At 41.1% G+C, this 26,703-nt stretch overlaps 1 protein-coding gene across 2 annotated transcripts in view; it reads right to left on the bottom strand.

The window, feature by feature from the left end:
• MBOAT2 (membrane bound glycerophospholipid O-acyltransferase 2) overlaps window positions 1-26,703 on the bottom strand; it is a 125,184-nt gene that overhangs the window by 67,234 nt on the left and 31,247 nt on the right. For both annotated transcript variants that reach the window (XM_084826683.1, XM_084826684.1), the window contains exons 2-3: window positions 18,241-18,386; window positions 15,919-15,996 (exon numbers count right to left, since the gene is read on the bottom strand). In XM_084826683.1, coding sequence (XP_084682809.1) covers window positions 15,919-15,996; window positions 18,241-18,386 — 224 coding nt within the window. The remainder of the gene's footprint in view (window positions 1-15,918; window positions 15,997-18,240; window positions 18,387-26,703) is intronic.

Here is a 26,703-nt window from a genome sequence, read left to right as displayed (position 1 = left end):
GAGCTCCCTAGTGAGGTTCGCCTGGCACCTACATTGTATTCCTTTCAGCGCCAGGTGAAGACCTTTTTATTTTCTCAGGCATTTTAGCATTTTAGCTTTCTAAACTTTTAGCTTTGCTGTTTTAAATCTGTATTTTCAACTCCTGCACTGCTGCTAGGTTTTATTGTGGTTGTATTGTTATATTGTGGTTTAGTGTTCTATATATTTTAAATTGTTTTATTGTGTGTTGTTTGGTTTTAATTTTTGTGAACCGCCCAGAGAGCTTCAGCTATTGGGCGGTATAGAAATGAAAATAATAATAAAAAAAGTCTACAAAACTATGCCTGGTGTGGAGAATGTGGATAGGGAGACATTTTTCTCCCTCTCTCTAAATACTAGAACCTGGGGTCATCCTATGAAGCTGATTGGTGGGAGATTCAGGACAGATAAAAGGAAGTACTTCTTCACATAGCGCATAATTAAAGTATGGAACTCACTACCACAGGATGTAGTGATGGCCACCAATTGGGATGGCTTTAAAAGGGGGTTAGAAAAATCCCTGGAGGAAAAGGCTATCAATGGCTACTAGTCCTGATGGCTATGTGCTGCTTCCAGTACCAGAGGCAGTGAGCCTATGTACACTAGTTGCTGTGGAACATGGGTGGGAGGGAGCTGTTGCGCTCATGTCCTGCTTGTGGGTTCCACTGTGTGAACAGATGGTCAGCCACTGTGTGAACAGAATGCTGGACTAGATGGACCCTTGCTCTGATCCAAGGGTCTTCTTATGTTCTTATGCTGTACTTGTGGTTTTAATCTTTGTGAGCTGCCCAGAGAGATTTGGCTATTGGGCGGTATAGAAATGTTATACATACATACGTACACATACACGCGCACACATATACCATGTCCCATAATCTGTTAATCGACTTATCAAGTGATGGAGAGCTACTTTTCTTCCAGATAGAAGCAACAGTGATGCGAGCTGCTGTTAACATATGCGCAACCCTTTCAACATCCTCCTCCAGCCCTTAATATAACAGAATATAACTACCAGTGAGTCTGATGGTATGCCATATCCTGTCATAGCTTTAATTTCTTTCAGGATTAATATCCAATAACTTCTGATTTTTAAACATGACCAAAAGCTATGAATCATATCTGCTTTCAATAAGCCACATCTCCAACAGTCTCAGAGAAGTCAAGTACTACCTACAAATCATCTTGAAAAACCCCTCCTTAAGATTCGAACATAATGCTGTTTTAGGCAGGGCCGGCCCTACCATTGTGCAGACTAATGCACCCCCATCAGGCGGCAGAATGGGATGAGGGCCAAGTTGTGTCATTTCCCCCGCCCCTGCCAGGAGAACCCACTGCCTTTCCACCTCCATCAGGTGCTCTGGAGAGCCCTGCCAGCTGCTTTCCCACCATGGAATTTGCCACAGTGACAGAACAGCTAGCGGGGCTCTCTGGAACAGCAATGGCTGCTCGCCCCACCCCCATTATGTGCCACCCCCTCCACTTCCCCTTACAGAAGCTGCAGATCTTGTGAGAATTCAGGGTGAGCTCTCACGAGATTTGGGGCGAGCATCGCGAGATTTGGGGCAAGCTCTCACAAGAGCCCCACAACCAGGAAGGGGTGTGAGGCAGTGGCTGGCCAGCAGGTGGACAGGTGGATCAGCAGGCCAGCAGCAGCAGTGTGTGTTCTCACCTCAGGCGGCTGGATACCTTGGAGGTGATTTTAGGTACCTTAATCCATACTCATTTCCATATTCCTGCTAATACTGTCCTAGACAGGCTTTTTCCCACTTTACCTGATGCTGATTCTTAGATGATTCCATTTTAACCATCTTTTTATAAATTCCATTCATTATTTCCAGTGACCTATTGGAGGGAAGGGTGATAGACCTGGAATTAGCCTGCTCTTAAACTTTGGCCAAACTGAAAATAAATTACTAATATATGGGCTTATTTTAGTAATATCTAAGTCTTCCTTACTGCAATACCAGAGATGAGTTTAATGTTATTATTAGTCCATCTTATTAGTTCTAATGTAATTTCTTTTAATAATTTAGTGTGATTCACTGATGTTACCTCTTCCAGCACATGAGTAATCCAAATCCCAAGATACTGAATAGGGGTTCCCCTCCCAGGAACTGAATATTTCCATGCAATTTCATTTTTACTCAGCCTTGTAAATTAAATCCTAACCATTCCAATTTAGCTAAATTGATTTTATAACCTGACATTTGACCAAATTCTATGAGAAGTTTTAAAACCTTTCCAAATGTTTGTTTGGATCTTCCAAAACTAGCACAATATCATACTGCCCCTACTTCTTAATAGATGTTGTATATCCAAGTATTGTGTCAGTTATTAAATGTGCATGAATCTGTAATTTACTACTTTTTCTTTCAAAATGCTAACAACTGTGAGACCTTAAGCTTTCCTAGTTTCCACCTGCAAATATAAAAAAAAAAGAAAAACAGTTAACTGAACATATGCAGCCATGCATAATTGACATGATGATCATGTATTTTGCATTGTGATATCAGAACCGAAGTACAAAATACACCATTATCATAATACAAGGCACCAATATATTTTGTATCTGGTATTGGAACCAGAGTTCAAATGTATCAGAAAAAGCAACACACACTTACTACAAGATTTATTTAAAAAATAATTTGAAGTTGAAACCAACATCAATTCAGAAAGATCTACAACATATCATAACCAACTCAAAACTCAAAGTATGAGTTTGCGAAATGAAAAAGTGATCTCAATGTCACTGAAATGAAATTATCTTCTACATCAAATTGCCACGGCTCTTAAAACTATTGCTTAAAAAAAGAAATCAGTGTAGTCTAACATTACTTAAACCACAATTCAGATCTATGCTTGTTTCACTAAAATGTTCTCAATGCCCTTGAAATACAGTACTCTGTTGCACATGACACAGCAGCAATAACAGCTCTAATGCCAGTGTATGACAACTACAGCTGACTCTAGGTATTTTGAACCTCCGCCAGCCTAATCCAGGAAATCACAGTTCATCTCAACACTCCCGATAAGTCGAACTTGGGCTGACAGCTGATTAAAAGGCAAGCTAATGAACAGTCTTGAACATAACCAATTAATCTGTCAAGGAATAAAAAAAATCAGTCTCAAAATGTAAAACATCCCAACAGGCAAGCACTAAGCTGACCTACACTGAACAATGGGGCAATTTTTAGGACTGAATCATTTTCAGGAGGATAAAATATATTCACTGAATTTCACATTCTTATTTTACACTACACATTCTTATACCAATTCTTTTGTCCTTTCTTCCCTAGTCTAGGTCCCTTGGAGATTCACAGCATAGTTACTGAACTCTGCTGACATATTTGTAGCAATTATATTTACTGGGTGACTCATATCAGTCACGTTAAACTCGTCCCTAATACAATTCACTCTACAAAAGCTCATTTTAAGAACTATGTACAACACCCACTTCAGCAAATATTAGCTGAAACTAGAAACACTCCAAGTCAAGTCTTTTCATCGAAAGAGTGTTCAAAGCTAATACACCAACATCCCAAATAACAACCATGTCTGTTCATTTACAGTGTGCCCTTCACTAATGACTCCTAGTTTCATCTTGTAAGCAACCTTGTATGCCACGAGGGGGTGAAAAGAAACGTACATTTCCACTGACATTTCCCCCTTAAATGCATCTGATTCTGCCTCTGTTTTGTAGTGGTGTCTAATTTATTTGACAGAAATGGTTTATTGAGATAATAAAGCATACAGAAGTACTACCATGACTCAGAGCTCATTTGTTTCTAGTCAAATCACTTGGCAGCACGACAGGTGCAGTAAGAAGCCTCATAGAAGCATCAGTAAAGATACAGTTGCTGCTTTCAATGAAAACTGAATAGAGAGAGAGAGACCACAAAAAGCTCATGCTCTCACAATGAAATTTTCATTTGCTTGATTGAAAACAAAGCACTGTACTTAAGCAGTATAGTGATACATATAGCATTTATGATTTCAACAAAGCTTTAGCCAAACTAACTTGCCCATAAGCATCAACAAATGTAAGTGTATTCCAAAGTAGATTTTTTTAAAAGTCTACAAGAAGCTGACTGGATTCTGGCCAAGGTTTCTTTTCAGAAGAACAATGGAACAAGTTCCATGAACCCATGGGGACTCTGAACTTGTTTTTTCTTAAAAACCAAACCCCCTGATGCATCATGCCAAACTGTTCTTGAAAACAGAGGGGAATTTCAAAAGCCATGTGTGATAGGGAACAAGCATCATAAAAGGACATATTCTACTAGTCTAGCACTAGCGCCTTGTGAGTGCCTAAGCAGCAATCTGAATTACAGCCCCTGTCATTAAGCACTATTAGTCTTTATCAGTTAATTGTATCCTTGTTCTCTTCACCAATATATAATATGAGAGGGTTCACTGTATTGTCCATAAATGGCTACAACTTTATAAGGAGGTGAAGCTCCCCTCTTCAAATCTACAATAGCATTACAGACCAAATCCCTCCTGGCATGAGCCATGCTGACTATCAAGACTGCTTCATACATTAGTCACGTGGAGGTCAAATCAGTCAATCCTAAAGGAATTCAACCCTGACTGCTCATTGGAAGGACAGATGCTGAAACTGAAGCTCAAATATTTTGGCCACCGAATGCAAAGAGAAAACTCACTGGAAAAGACCCTGATGCTGGGAAAGATTGAAGGCAAAAGGAGAAGGGGACGGCAGAGGATGAGATGGCTAGATAGCATCACCGATGCAATGAATATGAACTTGAGCATGCTCCGGGAGAGAGCGGAGGACAGGAAGGCCTGGCATGCTATGGTCCATGGGGTCACGAAGAGTCGGACACGACTTAATGACTGAACAACAACCCAAAAAAACCTCTCATGTTGGCAGGAGAGTTCATAAGAAGACATGTGAACAGCTTACTGGATGAAATATACTTTATTATTGTCTCCATGCTAGCAACACATTTCTGTCAGGCACTAGTAACAAGACCCCACCAAAGGACCACATGGCAAGTGGTGCTGTGGATACACAGCACATGAACAAACAGGTTTCAAAGTTACAGCCCTGTTTGGTGCCACCGCCACATGGATGAGTTTCTTGGCTCCATCATCACAGCTGCCACACCTTATTAAGCAGCCCGAAGTATAAACCCTTGCCAAATTTAAGCAATTATTATTAAACTAAAAAAACTGAAAGCTGTTAACAGGATGGATATTGCTGACTACAGTCCACAAAATCTTTTGCAGAATTTGTAGGCGAGACACTGAAGTAAAATAGTAGTAATATCAGAAAGCAACAGAAGCTGCAAAAGAAAGAATCGGACTTGGAATCAATAGCCAGTATTACTTCAAAAGGTGCAGGGGAGAAATATTCTGATGTCAAGGGTGTTTCTAAGTGCAGGGAGTGGGATAGAAGTTCAGATTCTGAAGGAGAACCACCAGACATGAGGGAGGTGTTTTCCCAGGCTAGTCCAGACATGACTAGGCCAGCTTCTCAGGTTACAAACATCCAGCTGGCTGAGGATGTGTGTCCCTCTTCACACACACACCCATGATAGGCAGTAAACAGGAAGAGGCGGAGTTTGGGGAGTCTGACCTAATAGACGCGAGACGCAGGTGCAGAGCAGAGGAGAGCGAGAGAAGGCGGGGCTGGAACTTAGACGGTCTACCCAATTGGCCTTGCGTGAAAAGCTGCACTTGGAGGCCTCATGAGAGAGAGGGACCTCCCCTGCTTAAGTTAGGCTAGTGAGACCACCTCCCTCTTCAAATGGGCGGCAACTCTCGTAACTACCTTTTGAATCCCCTGAAGGCATTCCTTTGTAGACTGAGAGTCACTGAGAATTTGCATCTGTATGACCCTGTGAAGTGGGATTAAAAGCTGTAGACTGAAGCCTCTCCTCTGTGTTTGTTTTCGTGTTGAAGTAAAGTGGGGGCTAAAGGAAACCTGATATCAGTGCATGGGTAAATGTAATAGTTCTGATTGGCAAGAGCTTGGATCTGCATATGGAGCTTCCACATGAGAAGGGCTTCCTATTCATATCTAGGTATGAGCTGTCCCCCCCATACTGAAATGAATGAGAACCCATTGCTCATTAGAGATTTACTACGCACATGATGTCAGAAATTTTGCAAAGCTTTAAAAAACTGCATCTGTCCAACAGAAAGAGATATCTCCAATATTTAATAATGACGTGGTATACTGGATTAGAATGTTGCCATTCTAAAAGAATGGTCAGAATAGATTAGCTTCACCACATGTTGTCTATGAAGTGTGTTCAGCAGAAGCTCATTATAGCTCACAGCTTCACAAGCAACTCACTCCAATGCTTCCTTTGGGCCCAACTAAAAGTTGTCCTGGTTTGCATATAATGGCAAGCCACTATGGGTAAATTTCCCCATGGGACTTGCTGTTTGCATTTTGAAAATTAAAGCCATGGCTTGTCATTACATGCAAACCCAGCGAGGGTAGGTTGTTGGCAGGATTAACAAGCCACCCAGAACCCATAGCCTGTTTTAGGGTTGTTCTCCACACCACCCACCCACCCACACACACATTTAATGTTGCGAGAGAAACACAGGTTTGGAAACTCACAGGATTCCCTCATAACACTGAGTTGCCATTCTAGTTCGGACTACATCTAATTTTTCTGCACAGCATTTACACATTTGCGAATTTCAGCTACAACCCCTACTTATCACCCAAGGACTGTTGCAATATTTAAAAAGCAGCACAGTTCTTTTTGGAAACTGGTAAAGAAAATGAAATCATCATGTCATTGTTTACATATTCTACTACTTTTTCAAAAAGAAGCAGCTCCTCAAATGATGTTGGTGCTGGGTAAAGGTCAAAGAGAACAATAGTTTAATATAGAAATTGAGAACCTGCTCAGCCTTGTCAAATATTTTTTTAATCTGAAACCAGATTGACAAGACAGCTGAAGAGAAGGCAATTATACAAAAAGAATGTGTGTGACTAGGGTAGAGTGTAAATTACCATGGTCAGTGATGTTCAATAATATAATATTATCAGCATATTCAAACAAAAATCTTCCTGACAGACATTGGACCTACCTGGTCCAGCAAATTATGTATGTGATCTCTTTGTAAGACAGAGAAAAATCTGTATTTTTAGTTTGGGCATCTAATTTTCCACAGAGTGCATATGTTCTACACAAGAAGCAATCATTCAAAAATAGGAAAGTGACACACAAAATTTGGGAAGCCAAGAGCAACAACATATATTTAAAAGTATTTCATGAACAGCTTTACTATGAGTTGTGTCCTGACTTAGTAGTTCTACTTAGAGCAGACTCACTGAAATTAGGGCTAACTTAAGTCCAACTGACTTCAATGGGTCTACCCTTAATTATGACCAAGTCTGAGTCCAACCCAATGTTTTTAAGAGGACGCATTAGTAAACCCTATATAAACAGAACCTTTGTTGGACTACAGTAGAAAAAGGCATTCCTCACACTGCTCTTTTGAGAAACCCACAATAATTACCCATTAGTTCAAGTCTTCCCACTCAGAAACAATTCCTTGTTATTGCTTATTTGCCTTCCCAAGAGGAAATAGGATTGGTCACAACTGAATTTGTTCATCTTCCCCAACTGAGCTCTTGCTAAGCCAGGTAATACTTGTTAATTAACTGAATGAAAATAAAAGGCATTCCAGATTGTTTATGGTACCATAAATGTGCTTGTGTTACTCATTTGATGCAGGGGATCCAAACATTCTCTCTCCAAGTAGTGCTTTTGTTGCACGGAATCATGTTCTGCAATCATTTCTCACCCACTCCACTGTAAGCTAATGCCATCAACTGTGATAAGAAGTGTTACGTAAAACGTGCTTGCAAGAGTGTGTCACAGACACCGACTGGAAACCACTTATGAGTTTATTAATAATGTCCGATGCTGTAAAGAACAATATTGTTTAGGAACCTGGAATGTCAGATCATTGAATCAAGGTAAGTTGGAGGTGGTCAAACATGAGATGGCAAGATTGAACATCGACATCTTGGGAATCAGCGAACTAAAATGGACAGGCATGGGCGAATTTAATTCAGGTGACCATCATATCTACTACTGTGGGCAAGAATCCCTTAGAAGAAATGGAGTAGCACTCATAGTCAACAAAAGGGTGGGAAAAGCAGTACTGGGGTACAATCTTAAAAACGACAGAATGATCTCAGTACGAATCCAAGGCAAACCATTCAACATCACAGTAATTCAAGTCTATGCCCCAACCACTGAGGCCGAAGAAGCTGAGGTTGATCGGTTCTATGAAGACCTACAACACCTTCTAGAACTAACACCAAAAAAAGATGTCCTCTTCATCATAGGGGATTGGAATGCTAAAGTAGGAAGTCAAGAAATCACTGGGATAACAGGCAGGCATGGCCTTGGTGTACAAAATGAAGCCGGACAAAAGCTAATAGAGTTTTGCCAAGAGAACACGCTGATCATAGCAAAACACTCTTTTCCAACAGCACAAGAGACGACTCTACACATGGACATCACCAGATGGTCAATATCGAAATCAGATTGATTATGTCCTTTGCAGCCAAAGATGGAGAAGCTCTATACAGTCAGTAAAAACAAGACCTGGAGCTGACTGTGGCTCAGATCATGAGCTTCTTGTTGCAAAATTTCAGCTTAAATTGAAGAACGTCGGGAAAACCACTAAACCGTTCAGGTATGACCTAAATCATATCCCTGATGAATACACAGTGGAGGTGAGAAATAGATTTCAGGGATTAGACCTGATAGACAGAGTGCCTGAGGAACTATGGACGGAGGTCCATAACACTGTTCAGGAGGCAGCAACGAAATCCATCCCAAAGAAAAAGAAATGCAAGAAAGCAAAGTGGCTGTCTGAGGAGGCTTTACAAGTAGCTGAGGAAAGAAGGGAAGCGAAAAGCAAGGGAGAAAGGGGAAGATATATCCAACTGAATGCAGAGTTCCAGAGAATAGCAAGGAGAGACAAGAAGGCCTTCTTAAATGAACAATGCAAAGAAATCGAGGAAAACAACAGAATGGGAAAGACTAGAGATCTCTTCAAGAAAATTGGAGATCTCAAGGGAACGTTTTGTGCAAAGACTGGCATGATAAAGGACAAAGAAGGCAGGACCTAACAGAAGCAGATGAGATTAAGAAGAGGTGGAAAGAATACACAGAAGAACTATACAGGAAAGATCTTAATGTCCCTGATAACCATGATAGTGCGGTCACTGAACTTGAGCCGGACATCCTAGAAAGTGAAGTCAAGTGGGCCTTAGGAAGCATTACTAACAACAAAGCTAGTGGAGATGACAGTATTCCAGCTGAGCTATTTAAAATCCTAAAAGATGATGCTGTTAAAGTGCTGCATTCAATATGCCAACAAATTTGGCACACTCAACAATGGCCGCAAGACTGGAAAAGGTCAGTTTACATTCCAATTCCAAAGAAGGGCAACGCCAAAGAGTGTTCAAACTACTGCACAATTGCGCTCATTTCACATGCCAGCAAGGTGATGCTCAAAATCCTACAAGCTAGGCTTCAGCAGTATGCGAACCGAGAATTACTGGAAGTACAAGCTGGGTTTCGAAGAGGCAGAGGAACTAGAGATCAAATCGCCAACATTCGCTGCATCATGGAGAAAGCAAGAGAATTCCAGAAAAACGTCTATTTCTGCTTCATTGACTACGCTCAAGCCTTTGATTGTGTGGATCACAACAAACTGTGGCAAATTCTTAAAGTGATGGGAGTACCAGACCACCTTACCTGTCTCCTGAGAAACCTGTACGAGGGTCAAGAAGCAACAGTAAGAACCAGACATGGAACAACCGATTGGTTCAAAATTGGGAAAGGAGTACGACAAGGCTGCATATTGTCACCCTGCTTATTTAACTTATATGCACAGTACATCATGAGAAATGCGGGGCTGGATGAATCAGAGGTCGGAATTAAGATTGCTGGGAGAATTATCAACAACCTCCAATATGCAGATGATACCACCCTAATGGCAGAAAGTGAAGAGGATCTCAAGAGCCTCTTGTTGAGGGTGAAAGAGGAGAGTGCAAAAGGTGGTTTGAAACTCAACATTAAAAAAACTAAGATCATGGCACGTGGCCCCATCACTTCCTGGCATATAGAAGGGGAAGAAATGGAAGCAGTGACAGATTTTACTTTCTTGGGCTCCAAGATCACCGCAGACGGTGACTGTAGCCATGAAATTAAAAGACGCTTGCTCCTTGGGAGGAAAGCTATGGCCAACCTAGACAGCATAGTAAGAAGCAGAGACATCACCTTGCCGACAAAGGTCCGTCTAATCAAAGCTATGGTTTTCCCAGTAGTAATGTATGGCTGTGAGAGCTGGACTATAAGGAAAGCTGCGCGCCAAAGAATTGATGCTTTCGAACTGTGGTGCTGGAGAAGACTCTTACAAGTCCCCTGGACTGCAAGGAGGTCAAATCAGTCCATACTAAAGGAAATCAACCCTGAGTGCTCATTGGAAGGACAGATACTGAAGCTGAAGCTCAAATATTTTGGCCACCTAATGCGAAGAGAAAACTCTCTGGAAAAGACCCTGATGCTGGGAAAGACTGAAGGCAAAAGGAGAAGGGGATGGCAGAGGATGAGATGGCTAGATAGCATTACCAATGCAATGAATATGAACTTGAGCACGCTCCGGGAGAGAGCGCAGGACAGGAAGGCCTGGCGTGCTATGGTCCATGGGGTCACGAAGAGTCGGACACGACCGAACGACTGAACAACAACAACAAACACAATCACACAGCTGCCATTTTATGAACTTATGGAGTGGGAGTATTCTTCCAAATGTGAGCAACAATAAAAAGTGGGCAACAAGTAAAACATCCCATTCTCTTGCAGCAATGCCCCATGATTTTGTTAACAATGTTCTTTTGTCTTTCTTTAGAAGTTCTTCAAGGACAATGCATTTCTCCTTTCCAGTGTTGAAGTGTACACCTTGCTTTCTTTTCTTTTCTTTTTTTTAAGAAAGGCAAACTCCAGTATAAATAACCCCCTTCAGTAATGTTGTCGTCACCAATCTATGACAAGACTATGTCCCACCACTGGTACTAGATGGGCTGGCATAAGTGAATACCACTGCATTGTTTTCTACTTTGTTTGGTTGCTATCAATTTAACAAAAAAAAAAAAACTGTAAGAAAAGGCCCTAAAGTACCAACAGCTTTCCTCAGAGGCACAGAAAATCCACACTACACTTTCGGGTTGTTCAGACAATGGCGGGAGAATCAACGCAGCATCAGTTGTTTCCTCCACGTGCGCTGGTCGCACGACCGGCATTACCCACACTGTGTCACAGATTGCCATGTTGTCCAAACCCGGCACACAGCACGGGTATAATGCATTTTCACCACCCTACAACCCATACTGCAAGCTATAGGTTGTTGGGTGGGTGAAAATGTACTATGCCTGTGCCGCGCACCATGTTCAGGTGACATGGCAACCTGCGACACGGCACAGCTAATTAAGGTAATGCCAGTCGCATGACCAGCGCGCGCAGGTGAAACAACTGACACTGCATTGTTTCCCTTCCTGATCATCTGAACCCAGACTCTGAGTTTCTGAATAAGAACAAGAAGGAAGCTGTTGCTTATCTTTTGGCATAGGTGCTATAGCAGTCTTGAATATGCCTAAGGCAACCACCATATTTACTTTTGCAATCAAATACTATTTTTCCTTTACGTTTTCAAAGTATGTAAACATTGTCAGAAACTGGCCAAAGGTAGGTTATTTTTACAAATCAAGAATGGACTGAAGAGTGTCAAATCTGCAGGAAGTGGACTTCAAAAAAAACTGCCAGTCATTTGCATCAGGCTTACATCTCAACTACTCTCACATTACAAAAATGTGTGTCTTTAACCATTCTGCAGCCATTGCTCTAGGCACTTTTTTTTTAAATAGGGGAAAGATGGCTATCACAAAGCCATTTTCCTCCTACCTCAATGTATGCGTCCCCCCACCCCAATCGCCCATTTACATATCTGGGCTCGGCACATCACATCCGATTCACATTCAGCAAACCTGAATGAGAAAGCTAGACATGGGTTGGGCCCTTTGTCAGATTCAGTTGAGCATGAATCTCATTAAGAGATCATCTTTTAAAATATAACTTAATGATGGGAGTCAGTAATTTCAATCCATTCATAGCTTATTGGTGAAATGGTTCTTAACCCTCCTGCTTAGAGCAGTATCAGTCTTGTCAACTTCCATTTTTCAAAAATCATGATGGTGAAAGAGAGAGAGAGGCGGTGAAAGAGAGAGAGAGGCGCTTAAAAAGGAAGGAGGAGTCCTACTTATGCAAAGAAGAGTGCTCTTTCAGTTACTACTATCCTCTTGGTGGTGCCCAAGATTTTGGAGGTCCGGTCCATGATGCTTCAGAATAGGGCCTTTAGTATTGTAGTGCCCACTCTCTGGAACTCCCTACCAGTACAAATGAGACAGGTGCCAACCCTTCTGGGTTTTTGGCACCTATTGAAAACATACTTTTTCCAACAAGCATTCTCAGGAAGGTAATAGCGTTTTCCATATAGAATAGTAATATACAGAGCAGTATCCAGTACTACTGCTGCACCTCTGCTGGTTCTGCTGCACCCACAGGATCCACAGCGCGTGCAACAGGAATTTACACTTCCTAAAGGAACCCTGGAAACTAGTGGAAATTGTAGTTTCTAGAATGGGACATGTCAGCAGAGCTCCCCTTTGCAAGCTCCGCTGACCTGCGCCATTCCACAAATGAGCATTTCTGCTCATTTCCTATTGCGTCAGGAACCATTAGGTTCCCATTGTGCTAGTGGTAGGTCATGCTAGCATATGGGTGGTATTGGATACTGCCGAGAATATATAAATATGATCTTATACTGTATTTTTGTATATTGCTTTGAAATTTGTTTTAATGTAAGGAATTCATGTCAAATAAATATTAATTCTAAAATAAAGCTATACATTTTCACAACAAAGTACCTCAGTTGTGTTACACCCTTTCCTATATTACTAGCTGGGCAGAAAAGAGAAACATTTGCCAGGATTATCCTGAATATATTTTTTTAGTTAAAGTATTTTTAGGTTGTCTTTAAGGATAGAACCACCACAACCACCCAAAAAACAAGGCAGCATACATAATAAAACTATGAATTATTACAGGGAAAATAAACAAAAACAGCAATTACAAATAAAACCTGCACATCAAAAATATAATTCAAGAAAAAGGCAACAGGTGGGCCTTCAAATTTCTCCTGTAGGCTTGGGAAAAAAGGCCTGATGAACCTTTGATGGAAGTTCATTCCAGAACAAAAAAGCAACTGCACTTGGATGCCAGTGCCGTGCAACATACATAGAAGATGCTTAAGTTTTAAACCTTTTATTAAGGATGAATCTACATGTTATAGCTGCTGTGCAGACGCTGCTTTATTTCACTGCAGGCACAAGCTCACTCCAATCACATCCTAGATTTTCTACGTCCAGCAGCTCACAGCACAGTTAGTGTCGTTATTTTCTTCATGCTAGCCCAAACCTCTTTCTTTGGGTGTCTGTTCAGCAATGAGACATTTAACAATATGCAATCTACTACAGCATTTTGCAAAGCAGCGGCACTGCAAAGCAACTAAATGTAGGCTTTAGACTAGGCTGAGTTTTCCCAAGGTACAAAAAGTCACCCAAGTAAATACCATACCTATAAAAAGGTAAAGGTGTCCCCAACCAGTCGTGTCCGACTCTAGGGTGCGGTGCTCATCCCCGTTTCTAAGCTGAAGAGCCAGCGCTGTCCGAAGACGCTTCCATGGTCATGTGGCCGGCATGAATGAACACCGAGGTGCACGGAACACTGTTACCTTTCCCGCCGAGGCGGTACCTATTTATCTACTTGCAATTTCTTGCTTTCGAACTGCTAGGTTGGCAGAAGCTGGGACTGAAGACGGGAGCTCACTCCGTCATGCAGCACTCGGGCCTCGAACCGCTGACCTGCCGACCTTCCAGTCTGCAGTACAGCATCTTATCCACTAAGCCACCGTGGCCCCATATACCTATACTGCAAGACTTATGCCGTAACCCAAAGGCTGAAGAAACCCAGCCCTCTCCAGTACCACTTTGTGGTTTTGCTTCAGCAAATCCTGTTGAAGTGGGTTGTCAGGGGCTTTTAAAGACAAGTACAGCCAATCTCCATGGCCCTCCCTACTCCCTTGCCCAGGTGTTGCAGAAGCACAAGCCTTTGCAAGAGCAGCACAGGATCACACTACCAGTATATAAAGCCCTGGTATATTTTGCTGAACTATCCACAGTGTTGTCCTGCTTATTCCAGTTGTCAAGATTATATGCAAAAACATGCTAAACTGAGGTTCAAACTGGCAATTAGACTATATGTGCTAAAAATGTGGCATATCAAGAATATTTAGCCACATCATCCTGACATTTGCACTGTCTTAACTTTAAAAAAAAGCCCTCTTAATTCAATGGATTGGATCCAGACTTAGTCATATTTGAGTAGTCCCACTTGAATCATGACTAACTTCATTCCCATTGATTTCAATGGGCCTTCTTTAAGTCTGCATCCAACCCAATATCCATATCACTTATACTTTGTTTTAATTGCTTGGACTGATTCTCCTTAGGACTGACTGTAGTTGAGGGAATCAGTTATGAACACTCTATCTGAAACTAAATGTGTATTTATTTTACTCTTTCATATCATCTTTATCTAAAAACCAAGAATGACTTTTATTTTAAAAAAATTCCACAAAGGAAAACCTAGCTACTAAGAAGAGAGAAGAATATATTTTTCCAATCTAGTTGTATAAAACTGATGTGTCTGTTTCACATATTATATGACAACAACCCCAACTTCACCAGGCAAGTATTTTCAACAGGGAGCTGCAACCAATCCCAGCTCCTTGACTAGTGTATTTTTATGTATAACAATGACATATGTGTATCGAACTCACACTTAAATACACCTAAAACTGTGAGATGTAAGCAGGGATGGGTGAGAATTTCATTCAGTTTTTTTTATTCTCAAATGTCTTTATACATGGGAAGCAAAGAACTTGAGATTTTAAACATTCAAGTGTGGAGAAAGTGAAACTAACGAATTCATCCACCTCTAATTGTAAGGCAGGGACAGACTAGCAGGAAACAGCCTTTGGCCGGGCATTGTTACAAATAATTGAGAGCACTGTTACAAATTGCATTGAGTTAAGACCCTCCATATAAATATTTCTACTGCATAAGGCTCATAATAAATGTATACCACCTATGACAATACATATTACAGTGCATCAGAACAAGAGGACAGGAGAGACTACTGTGCAGCACCCATACATTCCCTAGACAACAATGAAGGGACTAGATAAAACTAACCCAACTAAATCAAAGCATGCAAGCTATGCTTATCCAAGGATAAAACAGTGTCATGCATTTTTTATTCATTTAAAAAAGGGAAACGGAACACGATTTTCTTTACACTCTCACTTGTCACAGAAGTTTGCACGAAAATGTATTACAAATGTGCAAGTCAGATGATTTATGAAGCAGTAGAAACATGTTAACTGTTATGTACTGAGAACTGCAGCATTCCAGCCACTCCCTACCATAGGCTTCTTTTTGTAAACAGTAGGTATGACAAGCTTTTGGCACTTTGAATAGAGGACAAGAAGAACAGTGTTTTTCTACATAAACAAGGTCTCTTCAGGGGCATCTAGACACTAAAAACTAACAAAACAATTTATTACGCTCAATATAAAAGATGTAAAATGTGCAAGGAAAGAACTGCTTGCCTTCATATAACATACAAATTGTTCTTCTAAGCTTCACCCACTTGCTCATTACATCTCCCTTTATATTTCACTTAGGGGATGTACAAATGTTTCAATACTCACTTGTGCATATTTTCCACTCCTATAATGATCATGATATAGTAGGAAATTCCACTTTGTATAACAAAATGTAAGGCATACCTAAGGGAGAAAAAGTGTTATAATGTTTTATTAGTCTATTCGTTTCAATTTGAAACAAATAGCAGAGAGGAATGTCTATTTTATCCTGATTAACTCATCCAAAACCACACACAATTATCTTCACTCATTACATTTTGACTAAAGCTGTCTACAGGCAATAGCTTTCCAGAAACTTGGACATTACTGTAGACCTGTCCTTCCTCACAGTACCCATGTTCATTGTGTGTGTCCTGTCATGCCCCTGTTCATATCTGTTTTGGAGTACTTCACACTGTATCCTGGAAAAGCTGAAACAAATCTTGAAACCCAACCAGCACTGATGCAGTAAACATTCATATGTTTTGTTCAACTTTTTGCAGGCATCTATACTTCCTCGTACCAGCACCTAATTCAGTTTTGAAAGATTACAAAAAATACATGAAAGGATGAGTGCATATTCACATTTACACTTGTGTCCATTTTAAAAGAAAGAATTGCACAATTTGCCTTAGGAGCAAAATTGTTCAGACTAGAAGCTATCTGCATGGAAGCAGAAGCCATACCTCCTCCATTCTGTTCACTCATTTATCAAGCTGCGGATACTAAATCAGAGTTAGAGCCACGGTAGCCATTAAAAGGGCAGCTTCTCCCCTTTCTCTCCACAGAAATCACTATTTGTACACAGCTTAAGATGGTTTGGGTAATAAACACTATCTATACTTTATGGCCCAGCTTACACATAATGCTGTACCAGGATTCTGCGGAACCCAAAAACAAACTAGAGTTATTTCTCTGGCTTGTTGGTGGAGAGACAAGCCAGAGTTCCAGGTTCACACATCACACAAAACAAACGATTGACAGGAGGTATATGGTTTGTTGAGCTGCTCTCGCATGCTGCTCATAAATAGCAAGCCAGGGTTCCCATGGAACCCTGGTTTACTGTGCTGTCCAAACCAGTCCTCTGTATACCTAATGGCTCAGTCATACACATACATTGTTTTATGTTTTCGCTTTGTAAAACAAACCAAGTGCTACATGGGCTGGAAAAATAACAGTTAAATTGTTAGAGCACTTGCTTATTCAGGCATTCTGGGGAGTATTGGTTACATTAGAAACAAATTATAAGTGCCAAAGGATATAAGACTTACAAGATCTGGGTACCTGATTCTCCTTGACATGCTAGCTTTCCATCTACAGGGAATTGCAGGGAGTCAACCAGCTAATCCTGCATCTAGAAGAGCTGTACCACATGCGAACATTTTGACTCTGTGCTTCAATTTCAGCAGCAAATGGCCACTTTTTCCTGTTGTACTAGTTACATTGCACAAGCACTGGTTTACTCTAGCACAACATGGCAGCAAACCTGTGATGCTGAGTTAGTTTTCAGCATCTGTTTATACCAGCCAAGACAGTTATTTTGTATCAGGGTCCTGGATGGATTTAAGCCTTGAGCCATATCTTGGCTGTTAAAGGGGAATAACTGAACCCACTCTTAAGTAATATCCATCCAGCTGTATTCATGAGGGGGTAATTTGGTGCCATGTGCTTATAGGCTTTCTGTTAATTAGGGTTAAGTGCTTTGCTTTTCCCTGGATTAGGTTATATAGATGGGATTTGCTTGGAATCAGAGCTGCCTCTCCAGATAAGCCTCAGAGCTGGGAGCCCTATGTGGCCACTGTCTGTGCCAGAGTTAGGTCAGTAAGTTGGTATGTTTTCTTTTCGTCCTTGCTTTGTTTTCCCTTTCGCTTTTAGTGAATCTTTTTTTTTGTTTGCAATAAATGCTGTTTGGTATTTTAAAGCTTTGAGGTTGATTCCCAGTCAAACTTGTGGTTGTCCGTCCATCTCCCCCATGTGGCCTAGGTTATCCGGGTGATACATGACCAGAGGAAATAAGGGGGGACTGGGCTGGTTGTTTGTCTCCTGTTCTAGAGGGAGTACTGGACACCCAAAAACGTCACAGCACCACTGGACACTACCCTTTGTCTTTAGCAGAGGATGTCATTCAGTATGGCTGTCTGTTTTACTGCTTCTTTAAATGTCATTCTTTCTTGCTCAGGTAACCTTCTGCACCTTATTCTCTACTTGACTCTGCACTAGAAAGTAGAGCACAGAGAGACCAAATGTTCAGATGTGACACAGCTTTTCTGGATGCAGGATCACATGGCTGAATCTCTCCCGCAATTCCCTGTAGATGAAAAATCAGCATGTCAAGGAGAACCAGATACCTATGATATTATGGTAAAACATGATATGAAAGTTACTTACCATCCAAAACAAAAAAGTGCAAGATAAAGACCCAAAAGTGTGGCAACAACATGCCTTATAAATGGGCTAGTTTTGCTTGAATGAAGGTAAGTTCGAAACCAAACAGCAGCAAGCAAGGCAAACAGTTGGCACACTACAAAGTTGACCTGCAGAGAAAAGAGAAAGCCATTGGTTATCTCTGTTTGCATAGCAATGAGGCAACCAAGTCTTTAAAAGCCAATCTTGAGAGCCATATGAATCATTTGGAAAGCTGGTACTATGCATAATCATCATTTCATCATAAACCCATTCATGCTCCAGGAACATTTCCTATAGCTACTACTGGATGATGATCCAACATAAGTGAATCGATTTCAAGGATATTGACAAGACATGTAAATTATATACAGAAGCCCAAACCTGGGGAACGCAAGATAATTGTTATAATCCATTCCAATAAGAGATTTGCATACCCCATATATAGCATTGTTAGTAAGCAAAACAAAGAGCAAACGTATTTTTGAAAACAGGAAGAAAGGGACTCCGTCACAGCAAACAAGAAGTCATCAGCATCATCAAACCACTTCACAAATGAAAAGAGCTATTTACAAAACGTGGTAACAATAACTAGCAGTCACCTGTTTTCATCTGAAAAATAATTAGATATTTATGATCAGATACATTTGAAACCTGAAACACATGTAATATTTTCATAACAAAATAAATCTAAAGTGTATGTGCAAAGTACACCGTATAGACAACAGGTATAGAAAACCACAGCCCTGATCCAACAAGTCCTTTTAAGTGCATGCATTGACATATGCAATGTGAGCTTCTCAAAGCTATTTATGCCATGTATGCATACCATATAAATGAAAGCTGCTGTTGAGAAAACAACATAAAGACCAGCTTTGTGCACCAGTCAGAGAACCTTATTGCCTGGGATTCAGCCCCATCAGCATCACTCAACCAAGATGCAAAGATATATGCATCAATCTCTCACACGTACAAATATTAAATTAGGCTTTATTCACACATTTACCAGTGGTAAATGCAGTACAAATGATAAAGCTGCAGGTTCGCACATGACATTTCCATGTGTACACAGTGCAATGTATAACGTGAGATGTTTATCTATAACCATATGCATAATGGTGCTCTTGGACCCAAACCTATCCCTTGAGGCACAGGTGAACTCAGTGGCATGGAGTACTTTTTATCAGCTTAGGCTGAAACACCAACTACGCCCTTATCTGGACAGAGATAGCCTAGCTACAGTGATCCATGCTCTGATAACCTCTCGTCTGGATTACTGCAATGTGTTATACACGGGGCTGCCTTTGAAAACGGTCCGGAAACTTCAACTAGTCCAAAATAGGGTGGCAAGACGGTTAACAGGGACTGGCCAACAAGATCACATTATGCCAGTACTTTTCCAGCTTCACTGGCTGCCAGTCCATTTCCAGTCCTGATTCAAACTGCTAGCATTAACATTCAAAGCCCTAAACAGCTTGGGGCCAGCTTATCTGAAGGATCACCTCCTCCCATATGTGCCTGCCTGGCCCCAAGGTCATCTTCAGGGGGTCCTTCTCCAGGAGACCCCGCCAAAGGAAGTGAAGAGGGTGACTACCAGGAGGAGAGCCTTTTCTGCTGTGCCACCCCAGCTGTGGAATGAGCTCCCCGGAGAGGTTTGCCTGGCGCCTACGTTATACACCTTCCCGCATCAGGTGAAGATGTTTTTATTCTCTCAGTATTTTAGCATTTTAGCTTCCTAATCTTTTAGCTCTGGTGTTTTAAATCTGTATTTTAAATCTCTGCATTGCTGCTAGGTTTTATTCCGGCTGTACTGTTATATTGTGGTTTTAAGCTTTCATATTTTATATTGTTTTATGCTGCACTCTGTGGTTTTAATTTTTGTGAACTGCCGAGAGAGCTTTGGCTACTGAATGGTATAGAAATGGAATGAATGAATGAATGAATGAATGAATACCTTTATTTTCACAATCCTTCTACCTCAGACAAAAATGGAAGGAATAAAGCATATACATACAGAGTTGTGTAGATGGCACACTACGCACATTATTACATAATATCATATAATTACATTATACGTACAGCATGAACATGCACAGGGGCCCTCTGTCCTACCATGTGTACAATGTCACTGAATGGTAAACATGCGAATTGGCCCTTAGAATCATGGAAAAAGTATCACCCTACTTAGTATCAGCATATGAAGAAATAAACCCTTATAAAAGAAAGTACCCTATGATGCGTAATTCATTGTGAGCTGTTTTGAGTCTCTGTGAGAACAGCCAGCTAAACATTTTATAATTAAATAGATATGTGAACAGCCAATTTCTTTTGTTAAATCAGATTCAAAGGAACAGGTTGTCCCGTTGCCCAAAGCACTGCATCCCAAGTAAAAAGTTAGAGCCCTGCATACATGTGATCTGTGCGATTCCTTTTTCCTGGGGTGGAAAGGATTAGGACAGAAACATTAGAGAACCACTTCCTGAGACCTACAGAAAATAGTGTTCACCTTACATTTTCAAGTAGGGTTGGGATGCAAGTTTACCTTGTCACAGTAGAAACTGCAAAGGTTTGTGTTTGTAGCTCCAACTTGGAAGCCCTATGGGCAAGTATTATGACCACCAGGAGGGAGTCTTCAAGGTAAGCTTTTTTCCAATGGAATAGATGCCAGAGGAACATAAGGAGCTGCTACCTGTACTGACAGAATAGTGTTAAAGCTCTAGTTTAATAATAGCTGCACCTTTTAAAAGCTGCTAGGTATGCACACATTGCTGAGATTGCTTTCTTGTTCAGAATTTCAGAACAGATACCAAAGCAGACACCTGGTGTCTCAGGGTACTGCTGCCAAGGCACTTCAGAAGCCCCAATTTAAAAAAAAACTCAAGGATCTCTGAAATAGAATCAATTAGTGAGACCTTGCTGCATTCTTGGCATTAGGAGATAAAGATAACTCTCCCGGCAGAGTTATCTTCCTTCTCCTCCCTTCTAATACTGATTCAGGTTTTCCCATCCTTACCTGAATGCACCAAAACCGTAACACCCACTCACAAGAGGGAGGTACCAGCAAACTCAGGGTAACCCCAAATTTTGCAGGGGTACAAAAAATTCTTAAGAAAAAATCCTAAAAGGGGGGAGGGGGGAGAACAAGTCCAGTAATAACTCAGTGGCACAGAATGTTGACCTATAGAGAGAGAAAAAACTGATAACTGGGTGGAAAGGGGTAATAGAAGGAAACACAGAAGTGTGCTTGTGTAAACTTAATGATGTTAGCATGTTCCAAATGGCCATTAAAATGGAGGAAAACATTTCCACCTGAAGCTTCTTTTTTATGCACTTATTCAAACTCTTAAAATCCAAAATGACACCGGGGGGGGGGGGGGGCTGTTAAGAGGACTGAATAGACTCCAGAAAGCCTGTTAGATGTACGCATCTGTGGTCACTTGATGCCAGGTGTTGGTGAAGTAAACTCAAAGCCACAATGGTAAGAGAACAACAGTAAGGGAAGACCTGGTCAGTTTAATGTCATGTGTAGCATTGGACTGCTTGCTTCTTCTGAAAGATATGCAAGCTAAGGTATGTGGTCTCAAAGAGGAACCATGAGAGTGAGAAGTTAATTTGTTGCTATTCCACTTGGACTTGGAATCCTCAACCCAGAGTAATTGGTTTGCATGGAAAAAAGGAGTGGTGAGTTTGACTGAGCTGCATGATCCCCATGCCACTGGAAGAAGTTTTTTTCTGCCTCTGGTCTCAATGAGGATATCATCCAATTGATGGCCAAGTAATCTCTCTGGATGATGCTTTATTAGCTGGTCTAGTACAGGAGTTTGGATTAACATCTTATGCCCACAGGAAGATGTTCCATCTAGAAACAACCACAGATACCATAGTCTAGGCTTTGTCTAGGGAAGAATTTCCAAGGAGTACAACCGCTGAAGACCTTGCAGAGTCTATACTTCATGCACTTGAATTTATAAAAGTAGTTAGCCTACATGAGAACTACCCAGAAAAAACAGATAGTAACGTAGTCTTCGAGAAGGACTGCTGACTCCTCAAAACCTTTACAGAGGGCTTTCTCTACCCTCCTGTCACTAAGTACAAAGACCCTTAGCTGCAAGAAATACATTAGAGGTAAGGGCTACCAAGGTATCTTCTAATGGGATCTTCCAGCATAATATACTGGGCAAATAATAGTTGATCCCACCTCCTGTTCAAGACCTCGGAAAAGGTTGCCTTTGGCCCCTTAGGCTGAGAGAATATCTGACCTCTTGAGCCAAACATTTAGAAAAGACTTGGGATCCTTGGTGGCTGCAGCTAATTGAACAGTTTTCAGTCCCTTTGTTAGAAGCCTGGCATAGTACTTGATGTCAAACAACCAGCCCTTATACAATTGTGTAGATGGCACCTCCTCCCAAGCAGCTCCTACTCCTCCTTACTCAAAATAGAAAGGAAAATGCAGAGCCTGGAGGCACATCAACAGGGACAGTGGGAGCTGGACATTTGGATAGACATGTGCCAGTCTGAGTATGTAGAAAGTCCCTCCTTCAAGATTAAGGCTTCACTGGGCCTGGAGAAGGTGAGGTCCCAGCGAGCAGAATGTGCTATGTCCACCAAGATGATAAAAACCATGGTGTGAACCAGCCTTGAACATAGAACAGAAGTTATAAAAAAAAAGTATGTGGCACTGGTAATCTGTACTGAGTAATAAACAAATATTGACTCTAATGAGCTTTAAAGAATAGGACTTGCTAACTCAAAATTAAAATTATTACAAGGGAGAAAACTACGTAACAAAGGATTTAAAATGAATAATTTTAAATAACTTTATACATTATCAAAATCTGAATAAGCAGTTATTCAGACTACAAACTGGAGATCAGAACCGGACCATTCAAACTTGGTAGGAGCATGCCATTGGTCAATCTAGCTCAGTGTTGTCTACACTGCCTGGCAGTGGCTTTCCACAGTTCTAGATAAGGGGACTTTCCCAGCTTTACCTAGAGATGCCAGAGTGCTTGGAATAGTTATCCTACAGCTCCCTGCAGCACAGGAAAACCAGAAGTACCATTATGGACAAAAAGAAACTAATATAAAAGACATATGGATGTATTTAAGTTATAGATAAGAGAAAAAAACTATGATATTCTCAAAAGGAACTGGATAGATATTATGCACTGGAAAATCTGGAAGGGACATTTTAGAGTTCTGGGAATATCCTTTTGCAGATTTGGGGTAAGGAAAGGAAGGAAAGGTTCCTCCTGTGCAAGCACCGAGTCATTGCTGACCCCTAAAGGGACGCCGCTTCCTCTGGCGCTTTCATGGCAGACTGTAGCGGGGAGGTTTGCCATTGCCTTCGCCAGTCCTGACTACCTTTCCCCCAGCAAGCTGGGTACTCATTTTACCAATCTCGGAAGGATAGAAGGCTGAGTCGACCTGAGCCGGCTACCTGGGACCCAGCTTCCGCTGGGATCGAACTCAGGTCGTGGGGATAGTTTCGGTTGCAATACTGCTGCCTACCACTCTGCACCACACGAGGCTCTAGATTTGGGGTAACTTAACCCAAATTTTGGAATTCAGGAGGAGGTAGTCATGTACCAGAAGATGACATTTTTAAGCACTGTGTTCATATCTTGCTTTTTGGGATTGATTCTGTGTCCAGATAGTGATTTGTGGAACCGTTTTGAGATTTTTTATTCTAGAAAAGATTTTAAACAAAACAATAGACAACTTTCATGCAGCTTTCATCAGTCACAATGGCTGGTTTCACACAACCCAATAATCCATACTGAAGGTTGAGTATGGGTTGAACGTGAATTGTTGTTGAACTGTGGGTTGTTGCTGAATGGTTGTTGTGTGAAGCCAGCTGTGGTAACAAACTATGGTTTGTTAATCATGAACAACCCACAAAGAGAACCTATGCTTTGTTATTAGGTTGTGAACTGTGAGTTGTTTGTAGTTAAAAAAACATGGTGTGTTAGCATGGCTAGGTTCACACAACACAACAACCCACTGTTCAATGACAAACCACACTCAATGCATTCTCAACCTTGAGTATGGGTTGTCATGTTGTGTGAACCCAGTCAATGGTTCAAGGTAGAATTGAAGTTTAAACGTTATCTACATATAAATTGTGTTGGGCAGCATGTGGATGCAGCAAGGATGCAGAGATGACAGACCACAGACAAAAGACCGAGGAGCACTAAATTCAGAGAACCAATGTATCCAGTGATGTTTCAGGGATGAACTGAATGTCCCCAAATTTATCTTTGCCTGATAAAATGCTAGGTCAGACATAGAGTGGGGGCATTCAGTACGCATAAATAAGGGGAGTGCTTAATCTGTCCCTTGTTTGACAACCCTCTGACACAATTTTTCTTCAGCCAGGTTCTAGAAAACTAGAAACCCTGGCCAAGGAGAAAAACAGCCTAGGGGGAGGACAGAGGAAGAAATTATTATGCAATGGTAAGGGTCAAGCACCTCCTCCTTCCCACTGATTCTCCCCTGCAAATAACCCACCATATCCTGCTTATTCACATTACTTCAGCAAAAATGGGTTTGGGAGCCTGTGTTGCCTGGATAATGTGCAGTTACCAACCACAAGGCAGATGTTACTCTTTCTCAGATCTCTTCCCAGAAGAAAGATGTAATGAATTTTTGGGGATCAACTCTTGAATTTCTCTCATATCAACATCCCCACTACCCCCCCCCCACATATGCACACACACACAGAAAAAGTAACATAATGTGTGCTCTGTATAACTTTGCATACATCTTCCTACTATTGCAGCAAATTCATTTCCAAGTACTTTGGGAAATGAAGAGGAAAAGCCAATCAATCAAGAGCACAGAGTGAGGGAGGCAAATAAGAAGCTAATACATACTGTCATATGTGAAAGAGAACGTTCCATTGTGGAGTCAGGCATCTCAGGAATGAGCCATTGGTACTGCCACATATAATGGCAAAAAAGAAGGAAAAAAAGGAAGAAAGAAAAACTCCCAAGTATGAGTGGGCAGAGACAAACGCAATTCAATTCTATCCTACACAAGGTGACATTAATGTCATGCTTTGACGAAAGGTTAAAAGCCCATCTCTGAAGAGAGCATGAAGTAATTTGGGTTTTTCCTCCTCCTTTTAGCTGTTTGTTTAAAGACTAAGTAGATCAAGCCAGGCTGTAATTCTCAGTAGAGTCAAGGTAGAACCTGACAGTCTGCTTTGGCACAGCACTGCAGTAACTGTGCACAGGTATCCAAGCCCTGTGACATTTCTGTAATGAAAGGAATCTTCCCAAGAATCGCTGTACCCAAACCATTTCCCTCATTTGGCCTAGTTGCAGAAACTGATGAAAAATGGTTCAACTTCCCAACAGTATTTCATTTGGTTGATGTCTTGTAGCACCACCAACAATATGTCTAGATTCTGCAGCAGCCAAACTGCTTAAAAGGCAACTCCAGACACTTTCCAAGGAAGCTATATTAAAACTGTACTGGCAAAGTTTGAAAGTCATTTGATGCTGGCATTGGTTCAACCTAAGTGCAGTAACAGAAGCTACTATTCAAAGACACTGGAATTGACCACAGACCTGGCAAACCCTTAAGAGTAAACATTGTATTAAAATTAACAATCCAAATTCCTCCATGCTTGTACTCAGCATAAATCCTAGATCTGTGAAGAATACAGTATACTGGATTATACTGCAATTAAAAATCGCCATCTCACCCATCATGCTGCTGATAATGTTTATCCATACATGAAAGTGAAGAAATATTCATAAAGGCTATGTTAAACCTGCATTCACAAATTTAAAATGTAAACAATGGCATCTTTAATCATTTTTTTAGCATTATTGCTGCACCAGACAAAAGTATTATTATTGTTTTAAATACATTACTACAAAAAAAAGGGACCAATTGTTCCCAGACTCTAAAGTTCATTTGCAGCTACATACAATTACTGTACTCGCTTCCCCTGGCGATTCTCTACAGCAGCTTTCCCCAACTGGGTGCCCACCAGATATGTTAGACTACAATGCCCACCATCCCCTTCCATAAGGTCAAATTGAAGAGAATTGTAGTCCAACGTAACTGGAGGTTGCCTGGTTGGGGAAGGCTGCTCTAGAGCTTTCTTACCCAGAAAGCAAGTGGAACAATCTCTTCTTAGTAACATATCACCATCCAGGACAGGCAAGCAGGCATAGAAAGTCAAATAGTCCCAGAGGTAACATACAACACATAAACCTTCTAAGAGACCAGTATCATTTGGTGAACAAGATAATAACTATTTTATTCAAGCGGACTTAAGCCCATAACTTAGAATAAGAACACAGGGGGTGCTACAATTCTAAGAACTAACTACAGTCAGGGCCAGAAATATTGGAACAAGGATAACTGTTTTGGCAGTTGGCCTCTGTACACCACTACATTGAAGTTGAAAGGAAACACACCCAGATGGGAGCG

The sequence above is a fragment of the Heloderma suspectum genome, chromosome 1 (assembly GCF_057233095.1).
Source record: "Heloderma suspectum isolate Gila_16-S chromosome 1, 16-S_ref, whole genome shotgun sequence".
NCBI lineage: Eukaryota > Metazoa > Chordata > Lepidosauria > Squamata > Helodermatidae > Heloderma > Heloderma suspectum.
Note: the sequence above shows the minus strand (reverse complement) of the source record. Positions and strands in the feature narration are given on the sequence as shown.